Below are 27,500 nucleotides of genomic sequence, written 5' to 3'. Positions count from 1 at the left end.
TTTTACCTTGTGGTAATAACACTTGGACAGTGAGATTTCTCATGGAGGCGCCTTGTCTTCCCCTCCTCCCACGCCATAGTTCGAACACCCTCTTAGTTTTCCCTTCCTGATGTATCATCTTAGGAAGAAAGTGGCCCGTTGCATAAGGCCTTGGGGGGAAATGTAGATCAATTGAAGGTGAAGGGTTTACTCGAGGGCATGTGTAAAGTCCCTACTGGCCACATTTCGGACCCCCTAGTGAACAGTGTGTTCACTCCATAACTCCTTAAACGTGTAGAAGGAATGAGTAACCCTTCCACTATGTCCACATGGCTTGTGTAGTCATGAACACATGTGTAGTCACACGTAAAGAGTGGTGTGTAGATGATGCCTTCCACTGGCTTCAAGAGATGCGTATATTTGACTCGTCTATAGTCTGATATTTCCAATGCCTTATATATAAAAAAAGAGGGGGGTGTATAAGGTGTTTGATACCCTTGCATTGGGGTTGGGGGTGTAGCTTATACTGCTAACCCTTTTCCTGAATGCCCTTTTGATCTTCTTCTTCTTCTTCTTTCCCTTCCGCCACTTCTTTTAGGATCTCAACTTCCACACAGGCCTTTGTGCGTGTGTGTGTTGTGTGTGTGTGTGTGTGTGTGTGTGTGGTGTCGAGGTTCAAATAAGCTTATCAACTCAAGATCACATCCTTTCCAAACTCTCTCTCTCTCTCTCTCTCTCTCTCTCTCTCTCTCTCTCTCCTCTCTCTCTCTCTCTCTCTCTCTCTCTCTGGCATTTCCAGTTTAATATAATCGCATTCAAGTTTCATAAGTCCGGTGCGTAAAGTGAACCGACGTCAAAGGTAAGAGGATTTATACCCTCCGTCCATGTGTCTTTTTTTCCCTCCTAAAAAGAAACACTTTCCGGAAAATGTGTTTGATTCCCAGTACTACCATCTTTGGAGCCTGTGCCAAGGAAACATGGAATTGCAACCACTTGCTTTCCAAACTTTAAACCTAATGTGCTCAAGGTTTGATGAATACTAGAGAGAAAAAAAGAGAGAGAAAAGAGAGGGAGGTAGAGAGAGAAAGAGAGCGACTCACCTGCTGGTATAACACGGAAGACACAGGGTTCCTCCTGCAGGCCAATATCATTCAGCGCCCAGCAGAGCAAGTGGCCGAAGTCGTGATGTGTCTGGGGAGTGTACCTGACCACAGAGGTGTTGCCGCTGTTGGTGGAGAGGTTGAGGGGGACGTCCACGACCTCGGTCGACGTGTTCACCGCCCACCTGTTGTTGGGGATAAACACACGGGACTCCTCTCTGAGTTGGAGACACGGAGATACACGTGGTGTTGTGTGGGGTGTGTGTGACACACGGGACTTCTCTTTGAGTTGGAGACACGGGGATACACGTGGTGTTGTGTGGGGTGTGTGTGTGTGTGTGTGGAGGGCTATGGACCAAGATGAAACACTGGAAGGTTGAAAAGAGAGAGAGAGAGAGAGAGAGAGAGAGAGAGAGAGAGAGAGAGAGAGAGAGAGAGAGAGAGAGAGAGAGAGAGAGAGAGAGAGAGAGAGAGAGGGTGGGGCGGGGGGCGCGGCGCAGGCGACGTGGACACCAAAGAGGGAGATAAAGGAACCTGGACATTAATGCTCTTAGGGCAAAGAAACCGCCCACTGGAGAATACACATGACATGGAGAGTCTTGTGGGCACGTAGGGGCCAAGAATGACCACTGGGAAAAAAAAGAAAAGACAAGGAGAGAGAGAGAGAGGGGTGTGGGGTGTTGTGGGGGTTTCTTCTTCTTCTCCACTTTGGCAAGCAGAGGCGAAAGGGGTCTTCCTGGGAACTGAAGGAAGGGAGGAGAAGGGTAGATCTCATTGCCTTCGGTTGGATGGTGGAAGACGCTTATTTTCGAGGCGAGGGTTAGAATCCAGGTAGGTTTAAGGATGGAGTCTGCGACAGGCGAGTGTGTCATACCGGGTGAGGGTGCGTGGGTGGGTGGGGGTTTGAATGAGGTGGCTGGTGGTGGCTTCGGGTGACGGAGAGGAGGGGGTTTCGAATGAAGTTGGTGGTGAATCGGGGGGATTTTGGTACTTGCTCTTGGTTAGGGGGAATACTTGTTGTGGGGGACGAGGATGAGGGGGAAGAATGGATGGGGTTCCACGGGGGAATTGAAGGTGAGAGAACTGGGTCTCACTGGAAGCTGGAAAGCTGTGTGTGTGTGGAGCAGAGGTATCCAGGGGAAACGGAAGTGAAGAGGAGGACAGGGGGTTGGTGAGGTGTCTGGTGGGTGAGTGGGGGTTGGTAAGGGTCTGGTGGATGAGTGGGGGATGACGTGGGTGTCTGGGTGGGTGAGTGAGGGGTGAAGTGGGTGTCTTCGTGGGTGTGTGACGTGGTGGTGGTGGCTTCTGGTGGGACACATATGGTAGTGGTGACAGCCTGAGAAGACATAAAGACAATGGAGAAAGTCCAGAGGAAGGCAACCATGATGGTGCCAGAGTTGAGTAAAGGAGAGAGAGAGAGAGAGAGAGAGAGAGAGAGAGAGAGAGAGAGAGAGAGAGAGAGAGAGAGAGAGAGAGAGAGATGTATCGCGGGGCGAGGGGCTAAATACCTTCACTTCGCTCAAGGAAGAGTGAAGAGTGAGGGGTGATTTGATCATAACCTTTAAAGTTCTAAGAAGGGAGTGAGCAGTTCTTCGTGAGATGTGGGGACAGAACACCTAGAGGACATGAATATTATACATAATATATATATATATATATTATATATATATAATATATATATTAATATATAATATATATCCTGTAGTATAGAATGGTGGATGAATGGACATAGCTAACACAGACCATAGTTAATACACACAACATACAGGAATTTCAAATATTGTATGATAGAAGATAATGTCATAGAGATGAGTGCCACTACGAGTGTCACACACACACACACACACACACACACACACACACACACACACACACACACACACACACACACACAGTGCACCCTCTTCTTTGCCTCCTTCCTCCCACAACCTTCCCTAGAGATAAACTATCTCTAACCTTCCCTAGAGATAAGCTATCTCTAACCCTCCTAGAGATAAACTATCTCTAACCCTCCCCAGAGATAAACTATCTCTAACCCTCCCTAGAGATAAACTATCTCTAACCCTCCCTAGAGATAAACTATCTCCAATCTTCCCTAGAGATAAACTATCTCTAACCTTCCCCAGAGATACGTTATCTCTAACCTTCGCTAGAGATAAACTATCTCCAATCTTCCCTAGAGATAATCTATCTCTAACCTTCCCCAGAGATAAACTATCTCTAACCCTCCCTAGAGATAAGCTATCTCTAACCCTCCCTAGAGATAAGCTATCTCTAACCCTCCCTAGAGATAAGCCATCAGTGAGAGGAAGGGAAGGGGCAGTTAGGTGGTATGTGTGTGTGTGTGTGAGTGTGTGTGTGTGTTGTGTGTGTGTGTGTGTGTGTGTGTGTGTGTGGCACCTGGTGGCAGGCAGACTTACCTGAAGGCGACTGGTGCCGGGTGTGACAGTACCTGGCACGGTACATGAAGCTGTTCGTGTCTGGCGGCGCCGTACACCGTCTCCCTGGACGACGCGCACGTAGGGGGGACTGTGGGAAGGAGGAGAGTGGAGGAGTGATCGTCTTCCCACACATAATGGACTGTGGGCAACAACACAGTGAGGCTACACTCACCCATGAGAATCATGAGTATGCTATACTTATTCATCTATACAGGTACATTCACACTTGAGAATCATGAGTATGCTATACACATTCATCTATACAGGTACACTCACACTTGAGAATCATGAGTATGCTATACTCATTCATCTATACAGGTACATTCACACTTGAGAATCATGAGTATGCTATACTCATTCATCTATACAGGTACATTCACACTTGAGAATCATGAGTATGCTATACTCATTCATCTATACAGGTACACTCACCCTTGAGAATCATGAGTATGCTATACTTATTCATCTATACAGCTACACTCACACTTGAGAATCATGAGTATGCTATACTCATTCATCTATACAGCTACACTCACCCATGAGAATCATGAGTATGCTATACTCATTCATCTATACAGCTACACTCACACTTGAGAATCATGAGTATGCTATACTCATTCATCTATACAGCTACACTCACCCATGAGAATCATGAGTATGCTATACTCATTCATCTATACAGGTACACTCACACTTGAGAATCATGAGTATGCTATACTCATTCATCTACACAGGTACACTCACACTTGAGAATCATGAGTATGCTATACTCATTCATCTATACAGGTACACTCACCCATGAGAATCATGAGTATGCTATACTCATTCATCTATACAGGTACACTCACACATGAGAATCATGAGTATGCTATACTCATTCATCTATACAGGTACACTCACACTTGAGAATCATGAGTATGCTATACTCATTCATCTATACAGGTACACTCACACATGAGAGTCATGAGTATGCTATACTCATCAATCTACACTGACACTCATGTGGAGGCTAGAGGGACGACACACACACACACACACACACACACACACACACACACACACACACGCACACACACACACGATGTAGCGAGCGAGTGTAAACAGACACTCATGAATTTCCCCCACACAGTTTTACGACAATTTAAACTGCTGGAGGAAATGTGCTTGTACCGGAGTTTGAGCTGGGGTTGGGGGTGGTGTGTTGGAGGGGGGGAAGGGGGAAGGGGGACTCCCCCACTGGAGTTGAGCTGGAAGGGGGAAGGGGAGGAGGGAGACGTACGTGAGGTACACGGTGTGTGTGGAGTGTTGGGGTTGTGGGGGAGAAGATGATTACTTACACTTAACAGCTAGGTGGAGAGTGTTGGAGGTCTGGACTCCCTCAGTGTTGGGGAGGAGGGAGACGTGAGGCTGGGGGTGTGTGGTGGAGGAGATTACTTACACTTAACAGCTAGGTGGAGAGTGTTGGAGGTCTGGACCCCTCAGTGTTGGGGAGGAGGGAGACGTGAGGCTGGGGGTGTGGTGGAGGAGATTACTTACACTTAACAGCTAGGTGGAGAGTGTTGGAGGTCTGGACCCCCTCCTCAGTGTTGGGGAAGAGGGAGACGTGAGGCTGGGGGTGTGTGGTGGAGAAGATTACTTACACTTTACAGCTAGGTGGAGAGTGTTGGAGGTCTGGACCCCCTCAGTGTTGGGGAGGAGGGAGACGTGAGGCTGGGGGTGTGTGGTGGAGGAGATTACTTACACTTAACAGCTAGGTGGAGAGTGTTGGAGGTCTGGACCCCCTCAGTGTTGGGGAGGAGGGAGACGTGAGGCTGGGGGTGTGTGGTGGAGAAGATTACTTACACTTTACAGCTAGGTGGGAGAGTGTAGGGAGGTCTGGACCCCCTCCTCAGTGTTGGGGAAGAGGGAGACGTGAGGCTGGGGGTGTGTGGTGGAGAAGATTACTTACACTTTACAGCTAGGTGGAGAGTGTTGGAGGTCTGGACTCCCTCCTCAGTGTTGGGGAAGAGGGAGACGTGAGGCTGGGGGTGTGTGGGGGAGAAGATTACTTACACTTTAACAGCTAGATGGAGAGTGTTGGAGGTCTGGACTCCCTCAGTGTTGGCGGCAGCACAAGTGTATCCCCCAGTGTAGCTTCGGCTCACAGAGTGTAAGACGAGGGTGGCCTTGCTCACCAACACCCCCTTCGTCAGGTTGGTCTGCAGGGGCACGCCCTAGCGTGGTGCCGCGGGGAGAAAAGGAAAGGGAGAGATAAGACCTCGTAGTAGCGTTTGATTTTTTTCCCAGCACTGGCCGTAAGCTTAGCATGGCTTAACTATGATTAAAAATGACACAACACACACACACACACACACACACACACACACACACACACACACACACACACATGATATGGGAAAGGTGTGCCTCAAGCAAAGGCTATCTATCTATCTCTGCTATCTATGCTATCTATCTATCTCTGCTATCTCTGCTATCTGTCTATCTCTGCTATCTATCTATCTCTGCTATCTCTATCTCTGCTATTTATCTATCTCTGCTATCATGATATGGTAAAGATATGCCTCAACCAAAGGCAATCTCTACTATCTATCTATCTCTACTGTCTATCTCTGCAAGTGTGTGTGTGTGTGTGTGTGTGTGTGTGTGTGTGACAGGGCAATGCGAGTGCAAACTCTCTCTCTCTCTCTCTCTCTCTCTCTCTCTCTCTCTCTCTCTCTCTCTCTCTCTCTCGCTGTACTCACGTCGTGCGCCCACTGGACGCCCGTAACTGGCGGGTTGGCTTCGACCAGACACCTGAAGGAGACGTCTTGGCCTTCCTCCACGTCGTCCACGTTTAAGCTGGGGGCCAGCTGCAGCTCCAGCTTCGGCTTATCTGCAGAGGAGGAGGAGAGAAGGGTGAAACACGTTGAGACATACATTACTTAAAGCTTGAGCGGCGTTAGGATGAAGAGAGTGCTAAGAGTGAGATGACCTTGTCTTTTTCACTCGTCCACGGGGTGTGGGGTGTGGGTGTGGATGTCCCACACCCACCACACCCACCCACACCCACACCAGAGGAGCAGCATTAAAAAGGGAAGCTACAAGACTCTACCCTTGAAAATGAAAAAAAAAAAAGCAAAATAGCATTTAACCCAATATTGACTTCTGGAAAGCATATTGATGTCATTTAAATGATGTATTGATTATGAGAGAGAGAGAGAGAGAGAGAGAGAGAGAGAGAGAGAGAGAGAGAGAGAGAGAGAGAGAGAGAGAGAGAGAGATGTGGTGTGTGTGTGTGTGAGAGAGAGAGAGAGTGTGTGTGTGTATGTGTGTGTGTAATGTGTAGTATGGTGTGTGTATGTGTATGTTGGTGTGTGTGTGTTGTATGTGTGTTATGTGTGTTAGTGTGTATGTGTGTGTGTAGTGTGTGTGTATGTTGTGTGTAGTGTGGGTTGGTATGTGTATGTGTGTGTGTGTGTGTGTGTGTGTGTGAGTGTCTGTGTCTGTGAGTGTATGTGTGTGTATGTGTGTGATGTGTATGTGTAGTGTGTGTGTGTGTCTATGTGTCACCAACTTACAGAAGACAGTTAGCTTCGTCCTGCTCTCCAGCAGGTGGGTGGGCAAAGCCGGGCTGAAAGCTCGACACGTGAGCAGTGAACCGTTGTCCTCGGCGTTCGGTGTGAGCGTCAGCCTCGAACGCGACACCTGGGCCTCCACCATCTCCTGCCGGGGGGGTTAGGTGGTCAAGGGGCATCATCACATGAGTATGAAATGGTCGTCCTTGAAAATCTGAGGACCACGAGTGGCTGTGTGCCCTCCCTCCCACATGGCCCGTCTGGGGAGGAGAGAGAACCTATGTCCTTCGTTAGTAAACATATGGGCTTCATGTTACACACACACACACACACACCACACACACACACACACACACACACACACACACACACTGCTGTGGGTGGGAGTGAGGGAAGAGAAGAAGTGTTCTTGGGAGTGAAGGAAGGGAGGAGAAGCCCTTCCTAGGGATATGTGTTGGTCGTGGGGGCAGGAAGGGCCATGGTGAGGTTGGGGTCGGGGGCATGGAGGGCCATGGTGAGGTTGGGGGTCGGGTGGGCAGGAAGGGCCATGGTGAGGTTGCGGGTTGGGGCATGGAGGGCCATGGTGAGGTTGGGGTTGGGGCATGGAGGGCCATGGTGAGGTTGGGGGTCGGGGACATGGAGGCCATGGTGAGGTGGGGTCGGGGACATGGAGGGCCATGGTGAGGTGGGGGTCGGGGGGCATAGAGGGCCATGGTGAAGTTGAGAATTGGGGGCATAGAGGGCCATGGTGAAGTGGGTGGTGGCAGGGAAGCATGGTACAGGCGGAGGAGGTGGGGGTCGAGGAGGGAGGGAGGGCAGGAGGAGGTGGAGGGGGGAGGAGGGAGGGTAGAGGTTAGAGGGTACGGGAGTGCATAGAGTCAGGAAGGTTTGTGTGGGAAACGTATGGTCAGAACATTAGAGTGCAAGTACCCAAGCCTCGACACATGTAGGTTCATGGTCATGGACATAACATCGATGAACGATAATGATCATTTAGGCTTATCATTACCATTTCATTAGGTTTCCTGCTGGTTGTGGGTTGGGGTCCGGAACCTTGAAGCTACTGGACGGGTTTATATATGCGTCGAATCAAGTCTAGCGAGATCTGGTTCACCACATACTCACCTTCACTTGATTATTATTCAATCTTTTTTTTTGTGGGGGGTCAGCTGAGACGATACGGGTATATATATATAATTAATATTATATATATATATATATATATATATTATATATATATATATATATATATATATATATATCTGTAAATACATGACACACGAGGGGAACGACCAGCTTGTAGCTCGCTAAAGTGGGTCTCATGTTGTTATTTGTGGTGGCGTGTCATTCTTATATATATATATATATATATATATATATATATATAATATTGGGCTCGTGTCATCTCCAGAGGTGGCATATGACACATACACACACACACTGGTGAACGTGACACTAAGCCGTTGTTGTCCCAGTAGCGTCGAAGTACGCCATTGGCTCGTTGACCCTAGTTACGTTTAAGTCCTTGAAGTGCGAGGGAAGGCCCTACATCTCTGTATATAATATATTCATCAAAATCCACAGATGATGTGATCTTAGCCACGCTGGTATGACCATGAACTGGTCCGTTTAACGTCATTAAACCATCGTCTGAATTGGCAGTATGGTTCAGTGAAACGAGGTCATTCGATGATTCAACTGCTTGTTTTGTCGAAGACGCCGTCCGGCCTGCCCTCAGCACAGGGCACAGGGACTCGCATCTCACTCACAACACAGCCCTGGCTCCATGCGCGGGAGGGAGGGACACGTACTGATTCCCATGTGACGTGTGTGTGTACTGTCTGTGTGTGTCCACGGAGAAGGGAGTTTTACGCTCGCGTGGACCCCGTCTTCATACACTCGTGAAAACCCGGTTGGAGGACGACCTCTATATAATACTTGAGAACGACGGGTCTCGTGGGTGAAGTCGAGGATCACTTGTGTGTATGGACTGAACCGTCCCGAACTCAGTGTTCGAGACGTTTCAGCTTCGCTGTTTCGCTATGACGGGAATATTCTACGGGGCGAAAGTGATTCATGGAGAGCAAAAGTGATTCATTATTCGAAAGAGAAAAGGTTTAAATGAGATTGAACATGTCTTGGGGAAAAATATTCAGATATGGTTCTTGTGCTACGAGACCTTACGAAAATCAAGTGATTCGTTTTCTTTTTCTTTGTTAGTATATCGCTGATCAGTGAACATTATAGTGGTATTGGTATATCATTGTGATCTATAACGACTGATAATGTGTGGAAATCTGACGTAGATAATTGATTGACCCCTGTGGCGTATTGTGTAGTGGTGATAACTGGTTGACCCCTGTGGCGTATTGTGTAGTGGTGATGACTGGTTGACCCCTGTGGCGTATTGTGTAGTGGTCATAATGAGTGGCTTCAGCGTACTACCTAACCCTCAGACATGGTTGGTGAACAGAGCCATGAAAATACGGCTTTTGTGTGTGTGTGTCACAGAATTTTTGGGAAAATTTGTCGACAAGTGGTTCCTTAGAACTCTCGTCTCTCACTCATCACTGATGATGGCCCAAGCCTGGGGCTCTGTGTTCTGCTGGCCGGCGGAAGGTAAGTGACTTACAGATAACCCCCATCTGTTTGGTGATGTTGTTTCATCTGGCTGGTTTAGGTGTCGTGGGAGGTGAAGAGTGTACGTGATTGCTAAACAGCCAATTTGATCGTTCCGAGTGATGATGATGTTGATGTTTAGGTGGCGTGGGAGGAGTGAGTGTACGTGATTGCTAAACAGCCAATTTGATCGTTCCGAGTGATGATGATATTTTGTTTGTGTCCTATTTGCCGTTTGTTTGAGTAGTTTGTTTCTTTTTGGACAGGGTGGATGACTTGGGCCGGTGAGGCGTAGTTTAGATTGGAGCGGGTGAATTATTGGAGAGGGTACTGATATCAGGGCGGAAGTGATGTTGTCCATGTGCCGTATGTAGCGCCCAGGGTAGCTTGTCAGTTTTGCTCAGTGTGGGGGGCGATGGTCCATTCGAGGTGACGGAAGGGTTCATTTCGGATCCTCAGGTCTGAATGGGGGACAGGAGATTGGAAGAAGACCTTCCTGGAGATGCAGACCTGCTGTTCTGGGTGAGCTATTGCTCCTGCTGTATGCCACACCGCGTCAACACTGTTCGTTCATAACAACACCGTACACATGGACTATAATAACGTTATACCAACCCTGTACATAAACGGTGTGAAGTCATTCCAACTCTTTTTCGTCATGCGATGTAGGGTTGTATATTGATTGTTGCTTGTGTAGGTAGGGTGTTGTCATGTGACCGTGAGGTCGTCTGCGTATGTCAGAATTTTCACTCAATGGTCTTTCATGGATGAAGAAAGGTCGCGTAGGAAGAAGCTGAAAAGAAATGAAGAAGGAAGTGTTCCTTGGGAACTCCACTGTAGAGTTTAAGTAGTTTTGATAAAGTCGGCTAACCACTTTTTGTCAGTGTTGTGGAAGGTGATGTCAAGGATCTTCTATATGAAGATGTGTCGTGGGGGTAAGTGTCAAATGCTCTCATGACGTCTTTTGCCACTATAACTGTGCGGGAGGGGGTGAGGGTGTTTATTGTTGTTTGAAGCCATCGGGTGTGTGTTGAGGTCTCTGTGTAATGTGGGAGTGGAGGAACTGAGTCAAAAAAAAAAGAAAGAAACATCATATTTTGCCTAATTCTGTTATGGATCAGGTATTCATGAAACTATTGAAGACAGAAGTGAACAAGGAGCGGCGGCAAGAGGAGGGAGAGTTGAATACTTCGGGTGGATTTCAGGATTAGTGTTATCTTCACAAGTTTCCACAAGTTCGGGATTTTATCGAGGAGCCGGAGGGAGTTGGAAGACGTCTGTGTGAGTGGCTGGATTGCAAGCGGAGCCGAAGTGTATTATGTGAAAGTTAGATACCTTCTCGAGTATTGTGGTTAAAGAGAGTTCTGTAAGGGAATTTTATTACACTGCGTGTGTCATTGGGAGTGAAGGATGTGTGTGTGTGTGTGAAGTCTGTTGTCCAGTCTGCTTGGCTACAGTTTGTTGTGTGGGTTCGGTGTGGAGTTCTTCTGAGGATGAGTGTGGAGTGTGGTTGCCTGTGTGTGTGTGTGTGGAGTGCTGGTGCAGAGGCAAATGTGTGGACGAGGTCGTCTGCTGTAGCTGGTGGATTGTATGTATGATTGTGTACGGTAGGGGAATGTTGAAAGACTGCAATGGGTTTGTGAGGGGGTCCGCTTAGGGGATCTTGGTGTGTGTGTGTGTGTGTGTGTGTGTGTGTGTGTGTGTGTGTGTGTGTGTTGTGTGCCTGATTTTGATGGTGCTGTTGCTGAACTGTGCAACGTTGCTCTTGTGAGGGGATACCTGATGAAGGGGCCTGGAGAGTTGTATATTTCGTGTTGTGGCTTGTTTGTGTGTACGTTGCGAGCGCAATGGCCTGGGAGGGTGATGTAGTGGGTGTTCGTGTGTCAGTGTTGCATGTTCTTATTTCTCTGGACTCCTTTGTATTATGGTGGTGATGGGCGGTGAGGTTGGCGCTTCTGTCGGTAACTAGAGACCTGACGGAGTAGTGGTCTCTGCTGGCGAAGGGTATGTCACCGAGGGAAACTATACTGTGCAGTGGTCCTTGGGGTTGATGCCCCTGGCTTGTATTACCAGCGGGAGAATAACGGTCGTCTAAGTACGAGACACAAGCAGCGTGTGGGTGTGTGTGTGTGTATGTTTCTAGTTCCATTCTGGGTATAGAAGCGAGGCCTAGTGCCTCGTGTCTCCTCCTGGGTGTGGAGAAATACAGACGTGACAGTGGGTTAGTGAAGTCTAGTCTTCACTGAATACAAGTGGATTGGCTGGCGGTTGGCGAATGATATGAGAGCTCATAGTCAGTGACTCCTGCCTTTAGAAATGACCCCTCTCATCCCTCCCTATGTGCTCACGTAATGCATCAGTCACCCTGTAGTGCAGAATACCTAAAAGCACTCGAGGTACACCCAGCGTTCGGTGTGTGGTGTGGTGTGGTGGGCAGTTAGAGAAGGCACTGTGGGATAAAACACTTTATGTCTAACTGTTAGACAAGTTTCGCATTGGCTTTTTCCACTTTGATCTGTACGGATGTAGGGGGAAGCCCTCAGTTCTCGACGTGTTTTGACATAGTTGTGGTGAGGCAGGGGAAACTAGCTCATTGTTTCCTTACCAAGTTGTCTGTTAAATAGCGCCGTTACCCTTCGTGAGGGAGGGAGAAACAACACATATATCTCCTTGGGGGACAGACCAGAGAGCCACCATTTACAAACTTTGAGGTTTGGGGCAATAGAATTCCTCCTCTCTCTTTTTTTTCTATCAATTTCCATCAACTTATCGCTTTAAGTCTCTCCTCCTTCGTTCATTTTCACAAAGGCTCTGCTCTCTCGTATGAAGGGCTGCCAGTCCTGGTTCTCGGGGCCTTCCAGCTCCCCTGTGGTAGGTGGGTTCCACTCCCCACACATGTTGCTCATGTATGACCCAGTCTTCTCAAGGTCCTCTGTGTCCCCCTTTCGTGTCTTCGTGTAGTAACCTACACCTCCCTCTATTACTCATGCATATAGCCCTACGGAAGATCTTCTGCTCCTTCGTGTATTCCCGTGGCAATCCACGTCTCAGTAATGTTTCCACATTAAAGACGTTCCATGATACAGCCCCTGACACTGTCTCGATTCGTTATCACCCTTCCTCCTACATCTGCCTTCCGTTCTTCGTTATCGCCTCCCCTACAAGTCACGTCAATGGGACTAAGAACTTGTACGTGACTTATACTTTATCTTTAAACAGTTGATGGTAACATAGAGGTCTTATCTTCTGGGTTGAACGAGGCTAAGATCATACGTATGGATTGGTCAGACGAAGGACAATACTTTCTCTGTTACTTACAATCTATATCCTCCACCTTCAACAGTCAGGTCTACACATAAACTCGGAACAAGGATCGAATCCTCTTGCTGGGGAGGATTTGAATGCAAGAGTCGGGTTTATGTGGCAGCAGGTGGTATAACCAGGGGACGTGGGAGGACCCCCAACTCATACTGGAGGGGGGAAAAAAAAACTGTGGTGTTGTGTTCTGAGAGGGACTTGGTGGCCGGGGAAGACTTGGTTGACAAAAAGGTGTATCTATACAAGTCTACGTGGGTGAGTGTGGTTGGGAGTTGACGGGTATAGTGTTGGATTCTTTTACAGGGATAAGGAGGAGAGTTGGTTGGACGTGAACGGACGCTCAGAAACAGCAGGGAGGATGTCTTATCACTTCTTTGATGCAGACGAGTGCGAGAGTCTGCCCTGGGTGGGAGGAGAGCAATGAAAGCTTGGATAAGAAGCTTGTGTGCAGAGTGCTAAGAGAGATGGAGAGAAGAGTGGCTTAGGGTGAGAGGAAAAGAGACAAAGGGGATCGGGCGGGGTGTGGGAGATGTTTAAGGGGAGCGTTGCCAACATGTGTGGGGGGAAGTGTGTGGTATTCGGATTGTGGGAGGTAGGAATATGAGACAGTGGACTGAGTAGTGGGAGGAGGAAGTTACAACTTGCCAGCGTAATAGAAAAGAGAGATGTATGGGCAATATCTGCTAGGAATAAGAGCGTGTGATTGGGAGGTATGCAAGAGGAAGCGGTCAGGAGGTCAGGAGCAATATGAAGGTGGAAAAAAAGGAGGTAAATGAGTAATGAGTGAGAGAGCATCAGTTATCTTTAGGAGGAAGATGATGTGAGGAGGACAAGAAAACAAACGGTAGCGACAGTAAGGGAGCAGATGGATAAGTATGGACAGGCGAAGAAGAGGTGGAAAAAAAAAAGTGGACTGAGTATTATGAAGGACTGTTGAGTGTACCAGAGGACAGAGCGGCGGATGTGGCAAATTTGGGTATGGGTGTGAGCAAGTGAGATCCTTGTTCGTCTGTACTTGGCACGACACGGCTTACAAGTATATATATATATATATATATATATAATGATATATAATTATTATATATATATATATGTATATGAAGAGATTTAGAGTATTAACCTCAATGGAGTGGGTGATGGGCGAACCGTCTTTCCACCACTGAAGACGTGCTGGGGGCCTCGCTCCCTCCGCCTTACAGGTCAGCTGGCGCGCCACTCCCTCCACCATCATGACCTGGCCCTGTGACCCAGACAGGAGGCGCACCGACGTGGGTGGATCTGACGTGGGAGGAGAGAGAGAGGGAGGGAGTCAGTCAGAGATAAACCTCACAGTTGTCTCAGACCTTCCAAAGATGCTAATGAGGGAAGTTATCACACACCCTAACACACTCTCTCTCCACATCTGACTCACCCTCCACACATCTAACTCACCCTCCACACATCTAACTCACCCTCCACACATCTAACTCACCCTCCACACATCTGGCTCACCCTCCACACATCTGACTCACCCTCCACACATCTAACTCACCCTCCACACATCTAACTCACCCTCCACACATCTGACTCACCCTCCACACATCTGACTCATCCCTCCACACATCTAACTCACCCTCCACACATCTAACTCACCCTCCACACATCTGACTCACCCTCCACACATCTGACTCACCCTCCACACATCTGACTCACCCTCCACACATCTAACTCACCCTCCACACATCTAACTCACCCTCCACACATCTGACTCACCCTCCACACATCTGACTCACCCTCCACACATCTGACTCACCCTCCACACATCTAACTCACCCTCCACACATCTGACTCACCCTCCACACATCTGACTCACCCTCCACACATCTGACTCACCCTCCACACATCTGACTCACCCTCCACACATCTGACTCACCCTCCACACATCTAACTCACCCTCCACACATCTAACTCACCCTCCACACATCTGACTCACCCTCCACACATCTGACTCACCCTCCACACATCTGACTCACCCTCCACACATCTAACTCACCCTTCCACACAGCTGACTCACCCTCCACACATCTGACTCACCCTCCACACATCTAACTCACCCTCCACACATCTGACTCACCCTCCACACATCTGAACTCACCCTCCACACATCTGACTCACCCTCCACACATCTGACTCACCCTCCACACATCTAACTCACCCTCCACACATCTAACTCACCCTCCACACATCTGACTCACCCTCCACACATCTAACTCACCCTCCACACATCTGACTCACCCTCCACACATCTAACTCACCCTCCACACATGTGACTCACCCTCCACACATCTGACTCGCCCTCCACCCATCTGGCTCACCCTTCACACATCTAACTCACCCTCCACACATCTGACTCACCCTCCACACATCTGACTCACCCTCCAGACGGATCATGTTGTCTTGCACCCTTTGCCTACATCATTATAGGGTCATTACAACCGCCTAGTAATTATAGGGTCATTACAACCAGCCTAATCATTATAGGGTCATTACAACGCCTAATCATTATAGGGTCATTACAACAGGCTAATCATTATAGGGTCATTACAACCAGGCTAATCATTATAGGGTCATTACAACAGGCTAATCATTATAGGGTCATTACAACCAGGCTAATCATTATAGGGTCATTACAACCGCCTAATCATTATAGGGTCATTACAACAGCCTAATCATTATAGGGTCATTACAACAGCCTAATCATTATAGGGTCATTACAACCAGGCTAATCAACAAAGACAGTGAATCAGGCACTTACAAATAGGTCAATGACGACAGAGTCTGACAGTGGGATGATGAGGTCAGAGTTGGCAGCTTGGCAGGTCAAGGTCTTGTTGAGGTCACCTCGGGTCAAGGGCGGCAGGGAGAGGGCGTTGCGGGTCAGTGGCTCGTCATGACCTCGCTGACATCGTCCAGGAGTGACCCTTCCTGCCACCACGTCACCTGTGGCCGAGGGTGACCTGAGGAGGAGAGGTCATGACCCCGTGTTGTTAATGCTGACCCCACCAGCGTGGTCTTCACGACCCCCTACATGTGTACGTATGTATATGTGTGTGTATGTGTATATATACGTATGTGTATGTTGATATGCATATGTATGTACATATGCATGTATGGGCGTTTATGTATATACATAAATATGTGTATATGGGCCATTCTTCGCCTGTTTCATGGCGCTACCTCGCTAAAGCGGGAAACGGCGATCAGGTATCATAATGATAATAATGATAATGATAATAATGATGAAAGGCCAAGCACAAGCATACGACTAAGTGGGCCTTCGAATCGCCACAGTCCTGCCACCACAGATTCGCCACATGTGGCAAATAAGGACCCTTGTCTAGGCAACCGACACCACACACACACACACACACACACACACACACACACACACACACACACACACCAACGTTGTAAAGTAACGTAATAAAAGCGTAATAATTAACCACTCTAAACAAAAAAAAAAGACGAAAAAATTGAATCAGAAAACTACAAGCGACAGAGCAATGAGCAGAAATATATGTTCAGTTTATTTTACCTTTTTAGTGAAACATTTCGACATTTCTTTACGTTTTGGTAAATGTTTACCCTGGACTATGTTTGCTTCTGTGTTTGTCTGAGTGTGTGTGAATGAGTACAAGTGTGTGTGTGTGTGTGTGTGTGTGTGGGCTGACCTACCTCCCAGCACTTGGCAGGACAGCGTCACTTCAGCGCCCTCAGGGAAGGGCCCGGCTGCCCCCGTCACCCTGGAGTCTGGCTTGTAGTCGCTGGTGATGGTCAGCTTTCGGGGAGGAGCTGGAACGGACCGAAAGTGGCCTCAGTAAACAGCGGAATGTACTGGAAAGAAATTATTCTGAAACTCGTATTTTGACTCATTGTTCTCAATTCCACATAAATTATGTAGTTGTGATATTTTTTTTAACGGGATTATAAACTTTTTTTTTGAATGACAAGTGAATCACACGTTTACTTTCGGTAGAAGTGTCTGGTCCCCTGGAATGAAACAGATCCTTCACAGTTGTCCCCCTGGAATGAAACATCCTTAATTGTGGTCCCCTGGAATAGAACTATCCTTTATCGTGGTCCCCTGGAATGGAACTGATCCTTTAATCGTGTTCCCCTGGAATAGAACTGATCCTTTATCGTGTTCCCCTGGAATAGAACTGATCCTTTATCGTGTTCCCCTGGAATAACTATCCTTTAAGTGTTCCCTGGAATGATGATCCTTACGTGTCCTGGAATGGACGTCTTCATACTGATCCCCTGGAATGAATCTGTTCCTTCATCGTTTAGCTTTGACAGAGGGATATTTTATGAAACGCAGGTGTTGTTGTCTTACCCTGTCTTGTATTTAATATGAACTAAAAATGTTTATCATCAGTTTATGGTCATCGATGAGGCTGTTAGATAGATATAACCATAATATGGCTTCGGTATTACCGTCTTTTGCGTTTAATGTCACACGTGAGATTTTTATCGAGTGATAAGAGAGTTACATACCCGAAAACCTGGTGTTCGATCACGCCCTTCTGTGGTTCCCAGACGGAACGAGTCACTTGCAGATAAGATTCGAACTCGAAGGCCCTTGATGGGGTAGTTCAAGAAGTTCATTCCAGATACGTTTAAAAGTTCTTATTACTACCAGGCTCTGAAGGATCTGGTATAGACATGAAAGAGGGTTTCTGGTAAAATTATACCCCAACAACGCATCGAGGAACGGGGTGCTATGAAGGATCCTGGTGAAGGGGGACATCGAAGTACTTCGCGAGATCGAAGGATTTAACCTCCTGGTGAAGAAGAACTACTGAAGGAGGTCTACTCACCCAGGGGGACATCGAAGTACTTCGCCAGATCGAAGGACTTAACCTCCTGGTGAGGATGAACTACTGAAGGAGGTCCACTCACCCAGGGGGACATCGAAGTACTTCGCCAGATCATGAGAACCTCCTGGTGAGGAAGAACTACTGAAGGAGGTCCACTCACCCACAACCTGGAGTTTGATCCTGAAGTTCCTGGTGGGGGATTCCAGGAAGTCGACGCGGCAGCGGTATTCGCCCGCGTCCTGCAGTTGCACCTTCTCCAGCAGTAAGCCTCGCTGGGTCTCCCCCACCATCATGTACGCCCGGCCCCTCAGCGCCTTCGACGCCCAGTGGTTCGCACGTTCCAGGCTCACACTCCTGGAGTCCAGACTGTCAAGGAGGACATAAGGAAAACAATTTAAGGGATCGACGTTCGTAAGAAGTATGGAATACCCTATACCCTTGGACACCAGTGATATTAGAGGCATCCAAACATATGTATATATATTAAGAAACAAATGTTCAAGATCCCTTCTCTTGTGAGGGCCATTCTTTCCACATATATACTGCACTTTAGGTGGAACATTCCACGCATCGGCAGCATCCAAGACGAGTGTACGAAGCATTAGATACTAAATGGTGATTGCCCGTTTCTGTGTGTCTCCCTGATATTTACAATGAGGTTCATTTCTTGGTTTATAAGCTATTGTTTGGGCTTGGGTGGGGAGTGTGTGTGTGTGTGTTGTATCGCCTTACCAAATGCACATTGAGAAATGATGGTGTGTGTGTGTGTGGTTGTGTGTGTGTGTGTGTGTGTGTGTGTGTGTGTGTGTGTGTGTGTGTGTGTGTGTGTGTGTGTGTGTGTGGCTATTGTCTTGTAAGTGGCTGATTTTGCCTAGGCACTTTTGTGGGAGCCTAAGGACAACATTGCTGTACAGCAGCGTAGTACGCTTGTGAAATGCATTCCTTGATCTGTATAAGGCCGTCTTTGTACCCGCATAAGGGCGTGCCTGTACCTGTATACGGGCGTACCTGTACCTGTATACGGGCGTGCCTGTACCTGTATACGGGCGTGCCTGTACCTGTATACGGGCGTTCCTGTACCTGTATACGGGCGTGCCTGTACCTGTATACGGGCGTGCTTGTACCTGTATATGGGCGTGCCTGTACCTGTATACGGGCGTGCCTGTACCTGTATACGAGCGTGCCTGTACCTTTATACAGGCGTGCTTGTACCTGTATAAGGGAGTGCCTGTACCTTTATAGCGCCGTAGTACGGGCGCGCCTGTACCTGTATACGGCGTGCCTGTACCTGTATACGGGCGTGCCTGTACCTGTATACGGGCGTGCCTGTACCTGTATAAGGGCGTGCCTGTACCTGTATACGGGCGTACCTGTACCTGTTATGGCGTGCCTGTACTGTATACGAGCGTGCCTGTACCTGTATACGGCGTGCCTGTACCTGTATACGGCGTGTCTGTACCTGTATAGGGCGTGCCTGTACCTGTATACGGGCGTGCCTGTACCTGTATACGAGCGTGTCTGTACCTGTATACGAGCGTGCCTGTACCTGTATACGGGCGTGCTGTACCTGTATAAGGGCATGCCTGTACCTGTATAAGGGCGTGCCCGTACCTGTATATGGGCGTGCCTGTACCTGTATATGGGCGTGCCTGTACCTGTATATGGGCGTGCCGACGCCCCCCCGGTAGAAGAGGACGAGATGGGTGGAGTCGTGGTCTTCGCTGGGGTCGAAGTCACACGGTAGCAGCACTCGGCCGCCCTCCACCGCCCGTACCTCCGTCAGCGGACCTGCAGGGAAGACACTGGCATCAGAGTTCTGGCCTTTGTTACAGCTCCTCCTGCAGCAGGAGGTACATACTCTCTCTCTCCTCCTCCTCCTCCTCCCACACCTCCTTTAGTTGCCAGCTTAAGTCCTTTCCAAGTTCTGGATCTGAAATCATTTTGTGGCTCTTTTTCTGAAGAGGCGTGGCGTACTGTTTCTCCCAGAAATAATATTTAAGAGGAAATAACAGAATGAAAACGGACAGGGAGATCAAGGAACCAGCACAAGAGAAAATGTATTATGGTTCCTTGCTGAGGAAATAATGGTGTGGCTTTGTTGGATATGCTCACTGAGTGGTCTCCGAAACCTGATAAGTTCCCAAGTGCACTTTCGTGTAATAATCACATCATCAGGGGAGACACATGAGAGAAATATAAGTCAGTTGATATACAACGAAGAGACGTAGCTAGAACGCCATATGGTAAACATGCGATTGTCCAAGACAGACAACGAGCGTATCATAAACTTATCATTTCACAAATTTTATCAACAACAATAAAGTTACCCGATTTGTATAAACCATAATTAATATTAAGATTATGATTCTTTGTGTATTTAATAATAGAAGATTCAATGATATTTCTCGTGGTAATAGAGTTAAGAGTTAATAACTGAGATGGCATTACTCCACTCAATACAATGATCATAGTTTTTAACGTGATTAAACAAGGCATTTGATTCTTGTCCTGTCCTAATACTATATTTATGTTGCTTAGGTCTAACAGAAAGATCCTTACCAGTCTGACCAACATAAAACTTATCACAGTTTCTACATGGACACTTTATAGATGCACCCAGGAGAATTTTCTGGTGAATTCCTGATTAAGATATTCTTTATAGTATTACTGTTGATGAAGGCAACATTTACATGAAAGGATTAAAGCAACATGGGAAGCAAAGTAAAATTATTATTAAAAGGAGAACTAAAAGATTCTTGGTGTCAATGTCTGATGATGTTGCTTTACATATGCAAGAGACCACATCAAGGACCTAAAGACTCTCATAAACCACCATGTTGCAATTAGCTAATTTCCAGACGGCCGAAGAGCCATTGCACGGCACCTCCGCCGTGTATCCCGTTCCAGCACCAGTCTCCTGGAAACGCGGGGCCCTGCTGGAAGAAATGCGAGGCGTCATTAAGCACAAGCTTTAAGACATCCCCTGGAAAGAGAAACAAGACTCTTGGCATATATTATTCCAGATGCTTTTGAACCGAGTCGTTCTTATTCCTTGGAGGACGAAGAGCAGCTGTTCCAGGAAAGGCTTATTCCATGAAGGACGAAGAGGAGCTCTTCCAGGAAACTCTTATTACATGAAGGACGAAGAGCAGCTGTTCCAGGAAAGTCTTATTCCATGAAGGACGAAGAGCAGCTGTTCCAGGAAAGTCTTTTTCCATGAAGGACGAAGAGCAGCTGTTCCAGGAAAGTCTTATTACATGAAGGACGAAGAGCAGCTGTTCCAGGAAAGGCTTATTTCATTGAAGGACGAAGAGCAGCTGTTCCAGGAAAGTCTTATTCCATTGAGGATTCCCAGAAGGGCCTGTGATCAGAAGGTGATGACCGACTTAAGGGAATCAGATAGTCACTTAAATTCAGTTGACTGAATTCATGGAATCGAAGAGCCTAACGTGACTGACTTCATCGAATCAGATACCTCACATAACGTAATTTGACTGACTGAATGGAATTGGCGAAGGGGACTGACTTCATGGAATCAAGTACTCTCCATAGCCTCTGGTGACTGATTTCATGAAATCAAGTACTCTACATAGCCTCTGGTGACTGACTTCATGGAATCAAGTACTCTCCATTGCCTCTGGTGACTGACTTCATGAAATCAAGTACTCTCCATTGCCTCTGGTGACTGACTTCATGAATCAAGTACTCTACATTAGCCTCTGGTGACTGACTTCATGGAATCAAGTACTCTACATAGCCTCTGGTGACTGACTTCATGGAATCAAGTACTCTACATTGCCTCTGGTGACTGATTTCATGGAATCAGATACTCTACGTAATTGTACTCTCTGAATGGAATTGGCCGAAGGGGACTGACTTCATGGAATCATATACTCTGCATAACCTCTGGTGACTGACTTCATGGAACCAAATAGTCTACATAGCCGACTGGAATCATGGTTCCAGAGCTGGGGAAAGCGTCATGGCGGCTCTCTCAGTTTGTTTGACCACTACAGTGGAACTGGAAAGACTGGAAGGCAATTGACGTAATATAGACACGGTCGTTGAAAAAGTGTTTTACACAAGTGACTTCTGTGGTGGCACAGTACACGAGGAGAATGAAAATGGGATAAAAAGGAGAGAACATGAGGACAATGAGACGAGGAGATGATTCCAGTCTTTGGGCAAACAAGGAGACGAATGGAATCTCACGTCCAGAAAAGACGCAAGTACAATCCTTTTCCAGACAAGGAGAGGACTACACTATGTGACCAGACAAGGAGACGAATGCACAACATGTCCAGACAAGGAGACGAATGCACTACATGTCCAGACAAGGAGACGAATGCACTACGTGTCCAGACAAGGAGACGAATGCACTACATGTCCAGACAAGGAGACGAATGCACTACATGTCCAGACAAGGAGACGAAGGCACTACGTGTCCAGACAAGGAGACGAATGCACTACATGTCCAGACAAGGAGGACGAATGCACTACGTGTCCAGACAAGGAGACGAATAGCACTAGTGTCGACAGACAAGGAGACGAATGCACTACATGTCCAGACAAGGAGACGAAGGCACTACGTGTCCAGACAAGGAGACGAATGCACTACATGTCCAGACAAGGAGATAAACGGGATGAGAAGGAGGAAGGGAAAAGGACAAGAGAGCTTTTTTTTAACCATCAGGTCACAACCTGAAGATGTAACTCGGGTCATTTCCAAAGCTTCCCATGTTCCAACGCCTCAAGACCTCTCATGTTCCACTCTCGACTACGTAGAGGGAGACACAGAGCCATGTATCCCATCATCATCTTTTTGGCAGATGATGCCAGAGTAAGTCTGGACACCTCACATTAGCAGGAGCTGCCCAGATATGACATGCAGACTTGGATCAAGTCATCCTTCAGAGGGGCATGTGAACGATAAGGGTTAGTTTTTGTGAAAAGCGAATGCTGGAGTGATACGCGAGACACACAGCCATACTTCGAGGGATGAATGTCAGATTATTGGCCTTACCATATCAGCGACATCTGTGTGTGTGTGTGTGTGTGTGTGTGTGTGTGGAGAGAGAGAGAGAGAGAGAGAGAGAGAGAGAGAGAGAGAGAGAGAGAGAGAGAGAGAGAGAATTATCGTGGGGAATTATCGTGTGTGTGTGTGTTGTGTGTGTGTGTGTGTGTGTGTGTGTGTGTGTGTGTGCACAGATCTTCTCTCTCTCTCTCTCTCTTCTCTCTCTCTCTCTCTCTCTCTCTCTCTCTCTCTCTCTCTCTCTCTCTCTCTCTCGTGGTCCATACTGGCGGTGTTAAAAAAGAAAAACAATGCCCTGGATACACCTGGAAAGCATCCAAGGTTGAACTATCAAATAACACAACGAGAGGTCATAACTTAACCCCCCCCCCCTCCCCCACCTGGAAAATCGTGGTTTTCCAGTCTATGTATATAAACCCCTCCCCACTCCCACCCCCCCTACCCCAGGTGTAGTTCGCTGGTAGTTTAAAGAAAAAAAAATATTTCCAGGCCTGGAAGCGTCTATAAAATGCTATGGCTGAAACCTGAAATTGTAGTATGATACTAGAGAACAGCATCAGTATTCTTGGTTTCAAAATTATCAAACTGTTTGAGGCTATTTAGGAGCAGTATGGAGTGTTCAGTTACTGTTGAGGCTATTTAGGAGCAGTATGGAGTGTTCAGTTACTATTTGAGGCTATTTTGGAGCTGTTTGGAGTGTTCAGAAACTGTTTGAGGCTATTTAGGAACACTGTGGAGTGTTCAGTTACTGGTTGAGGCTATTTAGGAACACTGTGAAGTGTTCAGTTACTGGTTGAGGCTATTTAGGAGCAATGTGGAGTGTTCAGAAAATGTTTGAGGCTATTTAGGAGCAGTGTGGAGTGTTCAGTTACCGTTTGAGGCTGGCTATTTAGGAGCAATGTGGAGTGTTCAGAAACTGTTTGAGGCTATTTAGGAGCAATGTGGAGTGTTCAGTTACTGTTTGAGGCTATTTAGGAGCAGTGTGGAGTGTTCAGTTACTGTTTGAGGCTATTTTGGAGCTGTTTGGAGTGTTCAGAAACTGTTTGAGGTTATTTAGGAGCAATGTGGAGTGTTCAGTTACCGTTTGAAGCTGGCTATTTAGGAGCAATGTGGAGTGTTCAGAAACTGTTTGAGGCTATTTAGGAGCAATGTGGAGTGTTCAGTTACTGTTTGAGGCTATTTAGGAGCAATGTGGAGTGTTCAGAAACTGTTTGAGGCTATTTAGGAGCAATGTGGAGTGTTCAGAAACTGTTTGAGGCTATTTAGGAGCCCAGTGGCATTGCTACAATCGGTCATCCTACTTACAACCCTTGTGAACCTTCAACCTACATCAACAACCTGCTTCAATTACGCTTTTCACAACACAAGACATCAGTGATCCTACCCCAGCCTAGTGGCATTACTACAACCGGTCATCCTACCTACAACCCACGTGAACCTTCAACCTACATCAACAACCTCCTTCAATTACGCTTTTCACAACACATCAGTGATCCTACCCCAGCCTAGTGGCATTACTACAACCGGTCATCCTACCTACAACCCACGTGAACCTTCAACCTACATCAACATCCTGCTTCAGTGACGCTTTTCACAACACAAGACATCAGTGATCCTGCCCCAGCCTAGTGGCATTACTACAACCGGTCATCCTACCTACAACCCACGTGAACTTACAACCTACATCAACATCCTGCTTCTCTCACAACCATGCTTGAATGACACCTTTCTTTTTCTCTCTCTCTTTTTTCCACCACATCACTGGGGTCTTCAGACCTGGTAGCCTTCATAGGAAGTAGAAAAAGAAAGAGACACGCAATCCAGTAGAGTCAAAATTACATTATAGGAGGCGTCAAGACCCAACACACACACACACACACACACACACACACACACACACACACACACACACACACACACACGACATACACACACACACAGACATACACACACACATACTGTACCCACAAATGATATATTCCTGTAGAATAAATCTTATTTGCCCAAGTATAAGTAGCCAGACCTCCTGGTTTATAAGTGTCTGTGACATCTGAACTCCCGGATGACTTAAGTGTCTTGACGTCATTCGTCTCTTTGTCACGTGACTGTGGCAGGCAAGACTGCGAAAGTGGACGAGATGAAAAGTAAACAAACAAGGCTCCGCCGTCGCTCCCCCTCAAGGGGAAGAAAATTTGTTCTTTTTTTTCTTAGAGAAGCAAAACTCCGTCTTAATGAAAATCCCTCAAGAACCGGGGGTCCTTCCAGGGACCGTGGTCTTGGTGGAACAAAATCCCGGTGTTTTTTGTTTTGTTTTTTTTGGGGGGGGGAGCTAACACGAGGACACCCTAGGAACTAATTAACTCGTTATGGGCCAGTACGAGGTGTGTAAAATTCCCCCTACCTGCAGGCAACATCCCCATCACGTTGCTTGAACGCTTCACTTTTTTTTTTTTTTTTAATTATCCAAAAGAAGGAACAGAGAAGAGGTCCAGGTGAGGATATTCCCTCAAAGGCCCAGTCCTCTGTTCTTAACGCTACCTCGCTATCGCGGGAAATAGCGAATAGTACAAAAAAAAAAAATATATATATATATATATATATATATTGTCCAAGACGATCGTCTTGGACAATTACATGTTTACCAACTGGCGTCCTAGCTACGTCTCTTCGTTGTATATCAACTGACTGTTATATTTCTCTCGTGTCTCCCCTGATGATGTGATTATTACACGAAAGTGCACTTGAGAACTTGTCTCATTTTCCCCGTGGACTCATAGGAATATATATATATATATATATATATATATATATATATATATATATATTATATATATATATATATATATATATATATTATCCGTAGGGATAGGTGAGGGAGCGGGGGGCTGGAAATCCTCCCCTCCAATTTCTGCTCCTCCAAAAGAAGAAACAGAGAAGGGAGGCTCAGTCCTCTGTTCTTAACGCTACCCCGCTAACGTGGGAAATGGCGAATATGTATGGAAAATAAAAAAGAAATATATATACTTCTAACTTAACATAAACGTACGAAAACGTCATCTATTTTTGAGAACGTGTTGAGAGCGAAGGTGTGAGATCTGTTTGAGGTCCGTTCATATAGACCAGATGAGCGAAGAGAGGTTGACGAAGAGGATAGACACCTCAGAAGTGTGGAGGAGGGAGGGAGGGAGCAAGGGTGAGGAGAGAAGTGTGGAGGAGGGAGGGAGCGAGCAAGCAAGGGTGAGGAGAGAAGTGTGGAGGAGGGAGGGAGCGAGCAAGGGTGAGGAGAGAAGTGTGGAGGAGGGAGGGAGCGAGCAAGCAAGGGTGAGGAGAGAAGTGTGGAGGAGGGAGGAAGGGAGCAAGCAAGGGTGAGGAGAGAAGTGTGGAGGAGGGAGGAAACAAGCAAGCAAGGGTGAGGAGAGAAGTGTGGAGGAGGGAGGGAGCAAGCAAGCAAGGTGAGGAGAGAAGTGTGGAGGAGGGAGGGAGCAAGCAAGGGTGAGGAGAGAAGTGTGGAGGAGGGAGGGAACAAGCAAGCAAGGGTGAGGAGAGAAGTGTGAGGGAGGATTGGAAGGATGATGGGATAAATATTTAAAAACACTCTGGGGTTTGAACGTTTAAAACCCTCAGGGGTTTGAACGTTTAAAACACTCAGGGGCTTGAACGTTTAAAAAACACTCAGGGCTTGAACGTTTAAAACACTCAGGGGCTTAAACGTTTAAAACCCTCAGGGGCTTGAACGTTTAAAACACTCAGGGGCTTGAACGTTTAAAACCTCAGGGGCTTGAACGTTTAAAACCCTCAGGGGCTTGAACGTTTAAAACCCTCAGGGGCTTGAAACGTTTAAACCTCATGGGCTTGAACGTTTAAAACCATAAGGGGCTTGAACGTTTAAAGCCATCAGGGGCTTGAACGTTTAAAACACTCAGGGGCTTGGACGTTTAAAACACTCAGGGGCTTGAACGTTTAAAACAATCAGGGGCTTGAACATTTAAAACACTCAGGTTCTTGAACGTTTAAAACACTCAGGGGCTTGGTTGAACGTTTAAAACCCTCTGTGGCTTAAACGTTTAAAACCCTCATTGCCTGTTTGAACGTTTGTAAGGAAGAGCCAAAGGGTTGTATGGCATGTGAGGGATGGTGAATATGGAGCTGTGTGGTGGTCGAGGAGGAGGAGAAGTCCGTGCTGGCCATGAAGCTGGCTGTAGCAGGACCTACGAAGGATTCTGGGGTTGGGGGAAACACACTCAGGGCAGTGGTGTGCAAGGGCGTGGCTGCACATAAGGGCTCTGGTTACCGCACGTTAAACATGACACACGGCTGGAGGGTGAGCATGGCGTGTGGGTTGTGCTGTGTCCAACAAGGAATGGTGAATGATATTTGATAATGATGATGATGATGATGATAGTGATGATAATGATGATGATGATAGTGATGATAATGATGATAATAATAATATGTAATAATAATAATAATTATATAATAATAATTAATAATATATGATAATAATAAGTAATAATAATATAATATAATGATGATAATATAATATATAATTATAATAATTATATAATAATTATAAAATGATATGTTCTACTATAATATTA

General features: G+C 46.9%; 1 protein-coding gene across 1 annotated transcript in view; it reads right to left on the bottom strand.

Annotated features, from left to right (window-relative positions):
• LOC139754756 (protein turtle homolog B-like) overlaps positions 1 to 27,500 on the bottom strand; it is a 72,177-nt gene that overhangs the window by 15,618 nt on the left and 29,059 nt on the right. The window contains 13 exon segments of the mRNA XM_071672526.1: positions 1,080 to 1,264; positions 3,500 to 3,608; position 5,469; positions 5,575 to 5,733; positions 6,262 to 6,392; positions 7,078 to 7,222; positions 14,132 to 14,289; position 14,399; positions 15,806 to 15,933; positions 15,936 to 16,007; positions 16,726 to 16,842; positions 18,031 to 18,236; positions 19,526 to 19,658. Coding sequence (XP_071528627.1) covers positions 1,080 to 1,264; positions 3,500 to 3,608; position 5,469; positions 5,575 to 5,733; positions 6,262 to 6,392; positions 7,078 to 7,222; positions 14,132 to 14,289; position 14,399; positions 15,806 to 15,933; positions 15,936 to 16,007; positions 16,726 to 16,842; positions 18,031 to 18,236; positions 19,526 to 19,658 — 1,545 coding nt within the window.

This window comes from Panulirus ornatus, chromosome 17 (assembly GCF_036320965.1).
Source record: "Panulirus ornatus isolate Po-2019 chromosome 17, ASM3632096v1, whole genome shotgun sequence".
In the NCBI taxonomy this organism is placed as follows: domain Eukaryota; kingdom Metazoa; phylum Arthropoda; class Malacostraca; order Decapoda; family Palinuridae; genus Panulirus; species Panulirus ornatus.
This window is presented reverse-complemented; position numbering and strand designations above follow the sequence as displayed.